We start from the raw sequence: 12781 nt of genomic DNA on the forward strand, positions 1-12781 counted from the left end.
TATTTTTATAGAGATCAGGGTTTCTTCACTTCTGATATAGCACTTCTCAGCTGCGGTGGGGCCGGCGCTCTGGGCACGCGCGCCGCTCCTCCACCCGGGGGGGGGGGAATGCGACGCGCTTGCGCAGGATCCGCAGCGCCCGGCGGCAGCTGGGCACATGCGCAGAGTCGGAGGTGGTGAAGTTCTGTGGAAGGAGGCGGTTGTATCCTAACGGGAAGGGTGGTGCGTCGTGACGGCGCTCGTTTCCTCTGTTGTGTCTCGGCGGCTGAGGCGGCCGGGCTCGGGCTCGGGCTCGGGCTCGCTGAGGGCCGGGGCGGCGGCGTGATGATGGCGTACTTCGTGGAGAACTTCTGGGTAGGGAAGTGCCGCGGGCCGGTTCCTCTGTGTCGCGGGTGGGACGGGCAGGGTGCGGTGCAGTGCAGTGCAGCGCAGCGCAGCGCAGCTGGCGTACTCTCCTCGGGAGCAGCCTCGACTCTTACTCCACCCTGGGAACTGGGCTTGGGCCTTGCCATGGGGAGCGCGGCGGAGGGATGGTGGCCGCCGTCCCTTCCGCGGCACTCTGTGCCTCCTGCGGTGACCTCCTGCGCCTGCCGCGGCTTGCCTCGCCTCTGCTGGGCTGGGCCGTGGGGGAAGCGCCCTGCCCCTGCCTCGCGCAGTGCTCGGTGGTCTGTTAGGGAGAAACGATGGGGGAGAGGGTTTGCTGGGCCAAGGGATGTGCAGATACGAGCGGGAGACCATTTGCTAGGGGGTCTTACTCTTGCAGCCACTGTGGTGCATAGATGGGGCTTCTACTGCAGTCTGTTCTCTTTTCGTTAGGCCTTCCATACAACGCAGTTGTTTGGGGGAATGGCACTAACTGTAACAACTTACAGTTGTATTATGCAAAAGCAAAACTGCATCTCGGAACTTTATGCTTTTGTCCTGACAACTTATTTCTATCTGCATGATAAAAGGTACAGCCTGAACAGCAGCCGGCTAGAGAAACAACAGACTTTCCAGTCTGTTTTAAAAACATAATTTGTCAGTCTTCTCTGTGCAGTTATTTATATTTTTAATTGGGTAGTTATACATGGAGAAAAACTTAAAATCTGGATTTGGATTATTGAGCCTTGCATGAAACGAAACTTTTCATTGTGACTGTAGCTGGTCCGAAACATTAAAGTGTTCTTGTAAGTTATTTCTATTATACATAGCTAGGTTTTGTCACTTTGAGTACACTCATACTGGTACAGTAGAAAAAAAAGTATTTGTTATCATTGACTTATTGTTTTCTTAGCACTACTTAGGAAGTGTTGCATAAGCTTTGACATAAGTTTGATTTTTAAACTGACTGGTGCAGGTGATACTCTTGTTAATTGTGAGTCTATTAAACTGTTTCAGGTCAACCAAAATAAGTCAGTTCTAAGTCAGTCAGTATATATTTGGTAATTGTTTTAAATTAATTTGATTCAACTGTTGGAAGTTCTATGTATAGCTGGAACTGGTCTCTGTGTAATGCTGTGCATGGTAAGTCTGGAAGTTCTGGGATATAAAAATGTGTGTTTAAATTGGTTTTGATGAATTCTTTTTACTTTATCTTTTTAATTGCTGGTGTTACCTGTAGATTTTTGAGAATGGCTGCAAGGAAGATTCCTTTCTTTTCAAGTTCTCTTGTAACATGTAAGGGCTGGCTGTGTCCAGGGTTATCTTAGCTTTGTGAAGAGGCTTGCTCTAATGAGTGTAAGACACATTCTCATATGCACTTATGTGATATGAGTGATAATGAGACTTGTCATGCTTCCACCTGGAGTTCCATTCACATGTCTATGCAGTGCTACTCTTCTGCTTGGCATACAGTTGGATGCTCAGTTTCAAGAGAGCCGTTGTGCAATATTTGCTCAGTCTCCTTCCTCTGTGTGTGCATTTATCATGTGTTGACAACTTTTCATCTTTTTGTTCAAAAAAATATTTTAAATTATCTAGATAGATGAAAATATCTGTTCTTCATATGCATAGAGCCTCTCTGGAGCTGATCTTTATTTAATTTATTGAAACTGGAAGAAGAAAATTGAAATTGCCAGGTTGCTTTTGTGTTCAAACTCCTCAAAACTTTCAGAACTGAAGAAGATATGTCGGCAGTGTAAACATCAGATGACTACTTTTCTTATGTTTTGATGCTCTCAATTTTATGTAGCTCTTTCAGACACTTGGTAATTGAAAATTACTGCTAGCTAGCTTTCAAAAATATAACATCATAATATTAATCAGAGGAATATTTTCATGTATACATGGTCCATTAAATAATTGCCTAGGTGGAAAGTATGAAACATATGTTGCTTATTTGAAACTGCAGCAAGCAGCAACAGTTTAAACAAAATGACAGTGATGTTTGTCAGAGCATCTAAAATTAGTTTAAATTTACCTGGAGTTAGGTGAATGAAAAGAAGTCAACAATACAAATGGACAAACCATAATGACTAGTATATGTTTTTCTAAGTTTGTGGGTAAAGAGAAGATTGTTTTTGGTTAATATTTGGAACTTTCATTTTAGCATTACAGGAATGTACACCCAGTTTCTATTGTTCTGTTGCACTAAAATTTGTAAATTAATTATTAAATAGGGTATCTTTTAAGCAGCATAAATCAAATCTTGTCATTGTTGAAAAGTTGTACCTAGTTTCAGCAAATACTTTATTTCACCTATAAGAGGGAGTTGTGCTGCCCCCCCCCCCCCCCGATTGTCTACACCAATATTTGGCATATTGGTGTAATTCTGGAATTTTCTTGATACAGACAAAATTTTTCTACCAAAAGGATTCATGTGCTATTATAATTTATCTGTATTAGAATTCTTGCGTGCATAATCTGTCGGCCAGGGGTGTGGTTTTTTATTCTCCTGACAGAATAGTACAGATAGTACTTTTAAGTGTAAAACTAGCTGTAGGACAGCTTCTTTGAAGCTGACCAAAACAAGAGGCAAAGGATACAAACTTTTCAATTCTCATCCCAAAAATTGAAGCAAGTGACTCTATTTCCCACATTCATTCTTTTTTAGGCTTTTCCTATTTAGTGTTTATCTAACAAGAGGGGCGGGTTTTTTTGGTCATATTTCATTGATATATCATGTTTGCCATAGGCAGTTGTAAGGTTTAACTAGGGTTTGGAAACTTAATTTGGAGATTATCCAGTCTTCATTTTATGACAATTTGAAGTAAATTAGGGACCTAAACTTTTTATGGTTAAAAAAAAAAAATCCTGTAGTTAAAGTGGAGTACCACTTCCAAATGTTGCAGTTTGAATATTTGCCTGTTTCCTGGAGAATAAGTTGTGGGCTTGGTAGGCTGTTTTAAAAAGAGGATTAAGCAGGTTATGACTTAAATTATTTATAATCAAAAGTATATAGTTTTTCTCAGTCTGTTCCATTTCTTCAGTGTAATGTGGTGATATGGTCATGTTTAAAGGGTTAAATGGGGTGAAGGATGATTGTGCATGCTTAACCACTGCTAATGCACATTATAAAAGCATAGGTTGAAATGATGGTAATTCACTTACTGTCAAATGTTTCTTTACTTGCTGAACTTGGGGGGGGGGGGATCAAACTTTGTCTGAACTTCTCTCATCCAGCTTCTGAAGTTTGACCAAAATCAAAATGTGTTTGAGAACTGCATGTGCCTTTTATTGTCTCATCTGCTCTGGTTTTCTGTGAAAACAGTATTTGCAGCTGTCCTCTTCTTGTTTCTCACATTAGCTCAACAAGTAGTAAGTATCTGATCAGTCATGGGAACTTTAGAATCATCTTAATAGTTGAGAAACACTTGTTTACATTGAGTAAAAAGAGAGTGCTATAATAGAGAGTATTAGCTTTTTACACTAATAGATGTTAATGTGGAACGGTTTTGGTCCAAAGTAGACAGAGCTTCCACTTATACAATTTGATTAGAAACATAGGAAATAAATACTGCTACAGATAGCCAGAAATTTTTGTGCAATTTTACCAAACATAAGTTTTAAATTCAGAAACATCTTTTATATGCAACACAAACTTATTCTTAAAATTTTTTGAAGTCTATTAAGTAGTTTAGTAAAACAGAGTTCTTGTAATCTCTTTCCTGTTTATGTACAAGTCATGGAAATGTTGAATTCTGACTTCACAATTGCTGACAGGGTTACTTTCATTTCCATGAGAAAATCATTGCAGTTAGTTCTCGATTAAGGGTTATGGAAGGACCATCTGCCCTCTTTTTCCATGACTCTTAACTTATTTTGTATGTAAAGTTGGTCAGTAATGCCTCATTGTAGGCTTATTTAAGTGAAGTGTTTACTTGTATTTGAAGTCTTGTTTCCTCTTATGGCTTGCTGTCAGGAAACAACTATACTATATCCACAGAAAAGCTCTTTTATGGCAGTGTAAAGTGGGAAACCTCAACAAGAACACTAGCTTCTGAAGAGAGTTTTGTTAGCTCTAGGGGAAAAAGGAGAAAACTGCTAATGAACTTCAAAGTAATTAAATGGAGCCTATATGGAGAGAGGACTGCTTACATTTTGCATTCTCATACACAGTTTTACAGTTGTTTTCTGTTGAGTAATGATGGGATCATCCTCAACAGATGGTGTTTTACCCCGAAATGACATTCAGCATGATCTTTGATGTGGAAGTCTGTTGCATATAACCTGATATTATAAATGATAAGAGATTCCTCTTTCTCCAAGGTTCAACTTATAGAAGAATCTGCATCTGACTTCACTGTCTGTCTGTCATAGCAGTGGATGGTAATCGCTTCTGAATGGGAGTGAAAAGTCTCATCTCATCTCCACTATATGCTGCCTTTATTGTTACGAAAATTTCATAACTAGCTTGTACCCACCGAGGAGAGAGGCTAGGATGCAAAGAATAGAATTACAAGAGTAATTCTTTATTCATGCGCATGAGGGGTCCCATTCAAATTGGGGCACCCCAAATGTGGTTTTACCCAGGGTTCTTATACCTTTCAAGTGTTCAGGTACAACGTGATTTGACCAATCACTACTTAACACGCACTACTGTTTTGCAAAGCAACTATAATTCTATGGTGTCATCATCTATCTGCTTCTTTCTTGATCTAAATGTCCCTGGAGTCGGTCTTGCTACAGTTACTTATCTATGATGCCAGATAACAGGAGGGTTTCACAGAGGTGTCGGAAAGGCTGGGATGCTGGCGTGATCTGGGTAGTCCAGGAGTACTCTTTATTCTTCAGGGTGGGGGCTGTCATCCTCCTCCTTGCAATGAGCTGGGGTCCTTTAGTCATGCTTACTTAACCATGACTATGCAGTATACAATGTAAACTATATATATCTTAAGAAAGTTCATACAATTTCATACTATAAAGACTAATTGGTACAATGGTTAGGGAATGACATTTTTCCTGACATTATTTATTTTTAAGTAGGCTGGTACTGGGCTTTTTGTGATCCTAGCTATTACTGTTGCCATCAGGAAGGAGCAGGTAACAACACATAATGAAGAAAAATTGGCTAGACATACAATTTCCATGTACATAATTTTATACAATGTGTATGGGGAGAGGTAGTGTTGAGGAAAAACAACCAAAACACAAATAAACAGTGTTGATGGCTGTTGTGCAGGTAGATAATACATACTTGTTTTTTGTAAATTGAACTACCTTTTTTCCTCTTAGCTGCAGCATACATCTCTGTCTTTATCCTAAATAGAGAGCCTTAACTCTGCTGTTCCGTGTATGAATTGTTTGAGCTACTCTTCATGAAAATAAGTACTAAATGAAGTAGTTGTGGATAGGCCATGTAGCTTTTCCTAAGCAGAAAAATGTATGCTCTCTGCACTGAGGTACTGTACTTTGACATAGGTACACATAGGTCTCCAAACATGAGCAGAAGATAATGTAATTTATAGAATTGTCATCAGGTTAATAATCAGTACTCTTGATCATGTAACTTGTAAATAATTGAACAATTTTGAAATCTAGATGTTTGTGCTCATAGGTAGAGCCTGATATTGGCTGCACTTGGCATTATATTTGCAAGTGAAAATGTTTTGGCTGTGCCAAGCTTAAGCCACGTAGGCCCTCAAATCTGGGAGTCTGCTTTGGACTTGCTGCTTTGTTTAAACATTAATATATTTTTCACATAGCCTCTTAGTCTGTGATAACTATTGATAATATATAAAAGGTGTGGCTTTCAGGGGACTTTTTTAATTGAGGAAAGTATCTGTTCTGTTTCTCTTGTGCTTTCTGCTATTCAATGTGAAGTCAAGAACAAGAGTAGGACTGATTTGAAAACTTCGTTTAAGTAGAAAAACTAGTTTGTTTGCAGTAATCTTCAGTTACAGTTAGGGAACAAGATGATGATGGGAGTTGTTTTTTCTGTCTCATTCCATTCTGTAAAGGTTTGCAAAGTTACATTTCTGATCAATTATCAGCCCTCAGGAAGGCTGCAGCCAGAGGCCGGGTCATGGCTATGCTACCCTTCCTGTATTTCTAAACTGGCAGGAAATTTATGGAGCTCCAGTATAGAAAAGATTAAAAGCTACCCCATTATGAAAAGTTGCTTTTAAAAGATCAGAAGCAGTCCACGTTCAGCACGTTTTGATCAATGTGTTGGTTTAGGTAGAAATACCTTAAAGCAAGGGAAAGAACACTTCATAAAGGAGAATTTTATTAGTTTTTCTGGAAGAAATGCTTAACACTTTTACAAATAAGTTTATCTACAAATTTGGGCACAATAACAACTTTGGAGTAGTTAAATAAGAGGGTTTTTTGTATTCTAATTGAAAATATTAGTAAGGTCTTAATTACAGAGTTATTCTGGTGGTTTTGTAATGCAGTGGTATTCAGGGTTTATATTGAGTAAATACAGAAAGTTAATAAGGTACCTGTTAGTGCACCAGTATTCAAAATTATTCTGAGCCTCAAACTGGCTAGATAGGAGTGAAATTGTTTACTTTTTGCATTTTCAGATATCTTATTTTTAGTAAAAGTGGATTTGGCTTCCTCAAACCTAATTTGCTAGTTATTAGTTCTTAATTGCATTCCCTGTGCACAAAGTGTTTAAAAACATGTTTGTATAGCATCATATTTGTTGTCATTAACTACTCCAAACAGTTTATTGAACTGTTATGATTAGACTGGTACTTGGAATAGTAAGACTATGTTTTTAAAAAAAAAAAAACAAAAAAAACCCCACCACATTTCCTACTACTTGGTGTTCTTATCTTATTTTGAAAACTAAAAGAAGGATATTATTTTTTTTATTTTCCTTTTAAAGTTTGCTGTATTTTGGTGTATTCAATTTAGTTCTGCTTGTACTTTTTACAGACCTTTCTGTAATTGCACTTACGCTAAACTAATCTGCATTTTGATGAACTTTTTCAGGTTACAACTTACTGCAGTCTTAGGAACAGTCATTTTATAGGTGTCTGTCTTTTTGTTTGTTTGGTTTTGTTTTTTTTTTTTTTTGTTTTCCCCAGTGCTTGGAAGAAGTAAAGCAAATAATCCTAGTGCAGTTAACACTTCACAGAAGTGGGCCTACTACTGTGGCTGCTGTGAGGTTCCTCCATCCACCTGTGGCTGCTTCCACTTAAGCTGGCGGATCCCTGCTGTCTCCTACTTGCTCACATCTCTTTTGCTGAGCAATGCAGCCGTTCGTGTCGTCATAGTGATCTGAATCACTGATCTTTATTTTTATTTGCTAGCTTTATTTTTTAGCTGTATAATTTCCCTGATCGGGTGTACCTTATGGATGCACAGACAAACTTTTACAGAACAAAAAGGACAGAAATGATTGGAGTGGTGTCTGACCAAATCCTTAGGCTTCTTTCACTGGAGATGTAGAGCTGCCATTGTGAAAAGTCCAGGATTCTGCTTCCCATCCTTCTTTCCCTGCTAACATGAACATGCACGCGATTTTCCCGAGGTTGTGCTTCTGTGTCTTTAGCAGCAGCAGTGTTATGGATCTGAAGATTTTGGAAGGCAGGAGGGGAATGGATAGTTTGATAGGAAAACTCTTATAGTAGCAGTGTTGTTATGCCATGCCTTGCCTTGCCTTCTTTTCATTTATTGTTGCTTTCTCGTGTTCGGGGGAAGTTCACCATGGTGCTGGAGGTGATAAGCTGGCTGAGTTTATTAATTGGTTTTTAGGGCAGTGTCTCAGTTTTAATGGTGAGATATGCCTTACTGATTGGAAAATGTTTTAAGTTTTAAAACTAAACTTAAGAATAGACAAAGGGAAGTTACCTGTGAGAAGGAAGAAGTTAGTGATTTTTACCAATTTTACAAAAAACAGAGAAATATCCATGAAGTATGAGGAATTGGGGAGGTGGGATATCCAGTGATCCCAAAGTGTGAACTTTAGTTCATGGGGAAATAATGAAAGATATGAGGGAATGAAGAGGGAATGCAGTATTAAGTATGTGTTTAATAAGATGGGAAGTGAAAGAATACAAGACCTATAGAAATCTAGAAAATAAAGGGCTTTAAATATAGTCTAGAAATATGTAATAGAAGAGTTGTCATTCAAAGGGTAGTAGTGGCTGCTGAGGTGATTTTTAGTTTGTTTTACATATAAGGGATTGAAGGGAACTAACAGCAATTGGTAAAAAGCTGAAGCATTAGAAATCATTCACTTCATGAAACTTGATCAGTTATTAAAATGCATAGGTTCTATACTTTGTTCTGTAATTGTTTTAGCATGTTGTGTTTCATAGTTCTAATTTCTTTTTATTATTAATCTTTAGGGAGAAAGGAACAATGGTTTTGATGTCCTCTATCACAATATGAAACATGGACATTTGTCAACAAAAGATTTAGCAGACTTTATAAGAGAGAGGTAAGTATTCATCCTTGCTAATCCTGGCTTTTTAATACACTGTTTGTAGTTTTTATTTAAGTTTATCGTTATGTTTTACAGTAACATGCAAAATATATAAAAATCAACGAGCATTTTAAAATATCTCTCGTACCGTACAAGAACATTTAAATTTATTCCATTCGCTTAAACTGAATAGTGAGTCTTAAGTATTAATTAATAACAAGCTTCTAATTTTTAGGCTTGAATTAAAAAACATGTAAAAAGCTAAAATGTCACATTAGGTGTCCAGCAGTTTATTTAAATTAATCCCAATTTTTTGTCATGTTTGGAAGAAAAGCAATAATTTCAGTAGTAAAAATTATCAGTCTTTCAAAGTTTTTGACCATAGATATAGAATTAGGGTGTTAGCAACTTCTAGTATGATCTTAAAAAAATTATACTTTTAGATTAAGATGTTGAGAAACTAGGTTGGTTAAAGAAAATGGAGTGATATGTATGGGCAAGAAAATAATATGCAGAAAATAACCCAGGTGGTTCTTTATGGGATGGAAGGGAAAGAACTGAAATCTGCAAATGTGACAACTTCCTAAAAGGATGTTTTTTATAGAAGACGACTGCTGCTGCTACTTTGAACATAAGAATTTCCATTCTGGATGAAATTAATGATATGTCTGCTTCAGAATTTTGTCTTGTTCAGTTACTGACACCAGATGACGCATGGAAAAAAACTTACAAGAGGCTAATTGAGGACCTGTTTCAGTGAAGGTTTCTTGCAGTAAAAGTTATCCAAAAAACTAGCCTTTGTTTTCTGGATTTTTTTCATCAGAATTTCAGTTTTGGCCTGAAATAGACCTCAACAAAGAATTTTTTTAAAAAAATTTCCACAAAATGTAACCATGATGGATCTGGCAGGTACTCAGTGACACTGACGTTTGCATAGTTTCAAAGTGAGTTGAAGTGGAGAAAATGACAAAAATCTTTCCACTAAGTGAAACAGGTGAATTCCAGAGTTCATATGTGATGGGCAGTCTCCTGTTGGAAGGACTGCACAAACCAAGGAATGTTGTGTTTCAAGAATCCCTGATCCCAGAAAACACATTATGAAGCCAGACAGGGTTCCAGTGAAATCCTGCTTTGGATTTAGTCGAGGGATATCACGCTGTTGATGTTTAGTCTGAAATATTTAGGGCTTTACAAGCTGCTAAAAAAAAAAAAAAAAAAAAAAAAAAATTTAATTTCAAAACTGCCTAACTGCTTTTAATATTGACTGTTATGAAAGTTTGCCTTGTGTTATCTTTGTGAGTGCCTGGATCTTTCCTTTGAAACCTGCTTTAATTCTTGGAATCAGTCATTTTTTTTTTTATAGTAGTAAGTCATAGACCTAAGCTGTACATCACTTGGACACATATTTAATTTTATTAGTTTTAAATCTGTTGTGTTTTTATTTATCTCCATATTTAGATCAGAAGCTTCCTCGCTCACTCTGCTTATCTCCTTTATGTTGTATTCTTTGGGCACGCTCCATTTTATTCATACTGATCCTAAGGTGAAAGGTCTTACGTAAATGGGTAAAAATAACTTGATGCTATATCTGTCTTGGATTCTTTGCTTTATTATAGTGACGTAAATAAAACTTGACAGTTCATTCTACACAAAATTACCAGTAAAAAGAATGTGGAATTCTAGTTTTATTTTTCACTCTATTAGATCCTTCAAATGAAATTTTAAATAAGATGTGCCTTTACAATCAATAAATAAAATATTTGGACCTTTCTCCACATATTAAAAATGTTTTAGCTGAAGTTTCTGCTAATTAATTCTAGTGATTTGGCAAGAAGGAGGCAATATTTCTTTTCCAAGTAAACAAGTTTAAATAACATTTAAGACTAAAGATTAATGACTGTCTAGGAACACAAGAGAGATCAAGAAATGTAGTTTCTCTTGTGAATAGATCAGGACATGCCAAAGAGATGTGCAGTCATCTTACCTACAGCATTTTTGGTAAAATATATGAAAAACTTCAGTTCAAGTTAACATACTGATATTCACTAGAACCTTAGCACTACGTTTTAATTTATTTGACAAGACTTCAATATACTTCCTTAAGAACAACTTGCCCTGGGATTGGAAAATCTATCAGTTATGCAGGTCAGCAGCAACTAAGTTCAGTCCTTTCCAGTGATCTTCTCCCTGTCAAATATTAAACCTGGTATCCTAACTGTTCCATTGTGTTTTCTTCAGCTCTGCTTTATTGATCCATCTGGGTATGCAGGCTGCCATTAAAAAAAAAAAAAGTTGAATGCTAAATAGATGCTTCTTTTCAAGTCAAGGGTGCATCACTGATGAATTTCAGTCTAAGCTAGTGGTAGTTTGTAATTTCAAAGAAATAGATGGACTTTAAGTATTTGGTGTCCTCACTTTAGTAAAAATGTTTGAGTGTCCATATCTAGGCAGTGAAGCCCTTCCATTACCGTTGTGAGGTTATTGCAGTATGTCAGTCTATTTCCCAGGAAATAAATATGGTTCAGTAGCACACATTTATTCATGTGGGTCAAATTTTTGATCTCAAAAGAAATTGTATTGGGCAGTACTTCAACAGTACTTTACAACAGTCTGTCTTGACTGTATTCTGTTTTGCATCTTTGTTTATTGCAAAGAAATTAAGAGGTGTCGCACACAATTATCTTTCCTCTCCTTCCTCCACAGTATAGTCTGAATATTATTTTGCAGTACTCTTTTCTGCTAGAAGTATGTAAGTGGATGAGCAAGATTGATTAGGAGGCTCCTAGATCGAGTATTTTTATGCCCTGCTTATACCTGATTTTCTGAGCTGTTCCCTATGAAAACTAAGCTTAATATATTTGCAATTTCTTCACATCTGCCCTTCCATTCCTTCTGAACATATTGGCCAGTTTTATTCAGATGTGGAGATATAGGAGAGTGAAAACTGAAAACTGCTGGCTAGGTAGAGGAGACACATCTGAGTTGGTGATAGTACTTACAAAAAGTTAAAGTACTGTCAAACAGTATATACAGTTGTCGTCAGCTGTGAATGGGAAAGACTTGCTCAGTCAGTAGTTATTGCTTTCTAGGAGGTTCAGATATATGTCTCCTGAAAGAGTGAATTTTGTGGCAGGCAATCTGCTCAATGTTGGTAAATCTTGGGTGTAGCAGGATATCTGTCTGCTGAAAGATAGGTATCTTTGTTCTATTCTTGATAAAGCATGTAGAAATTACATTTTTAAAGAAGTTAAAATATAAGAAGATTGGGCTGCCCCTGCAATGTTGTGTTGTTTTTGTTTTTTTTTTTTTTTTTTTTTTTTTTCTTTAAATACTAGGAAGATTTTGTAGGTGAACTGTCTTGTGTTTGTGTGTTTTTAACACCTAAAATGTTTACGTGTAAGAAACCACTGTGCTCAGCTAGGAACTGAATAGATATTGTTGACTTTTCTCCAGAAGTCTTTAAAACATTTTTATGTACTAGTTGTCTGTAAGTGTCATAAAAAAGAAACTCCTTGATCAGAAGAAACTGGCAATGCACATATTCCCATTTCAGTTTAAATGTTTAACAGATTACAATCTGTCCTGGTTTCAGCTGGGATAGAGTTAATTTTCTTCTTAGTAGGTGGTATAGTGCTCTGTTTTGGATTTAGGATGAGAATAATGTTGATAACACCCTGATGTTTTAGTTGTTGCTAAATACTGCTTACACTAGTCAAGGACTTGTCAGCTTCCCATGCTCTTTTGGATGGACAAATAAAGTGGATGTCGTTGTGGGAGTCTACTATAGGCCACCCAGCCAGGATGACGACACGGATGAGTTATTCTTTAAGGAACTAAGGGATGCTTCCAAGTCATCTGCACTTGTCCTTATGGGGGACTTCAACTTGCCGGATGTCAACTGGGAATACCACACAGCTGGTACAAGCAGGTCCAGAAGATTCCTAAACCATCTGGATGATAACTTCTTGGTACAGGTAC

At 37.1% G+C, this 12781-nt stretch overlaps 1 protein-coding gene across 1 annotated transcript in view; it reads left to right on the forward strand.

Moving 5' to 3' along the window:
* The first annotated feature begins 232 nt into the window (after positions 1-232).
* Positions 233-12781, forward strand: part of LOC309601828 (F-BAR domain only protein 2-like) — a 108625-nt gene continuing 96076 nt past the window's right edge. Inside the window, exons 1-2 of the mRNA XM_082335003.1 lie at positions 233-354; positions 8727-8818. Coding sequence (XP_082191129.1) covers positions 325-354; positions 8727-8818 — 122 coding nt within the window. The 5' untranslated portion in view covers positions 233-324. The remainder of the gene's footprint in view (positions 355-8726; positions 8819-12781) is intronic.

Source organism: Platalea leucorodia, assembly GCF_965183815.1.
Source record: "Platalea leucorodia genome assembly, chromosome: W".
NCBI lineage: Eukaryota > Metazoa > Chordata > Aves > Pelecaniformes > Threskiornithidae > Platalea > Platalea leucorodia.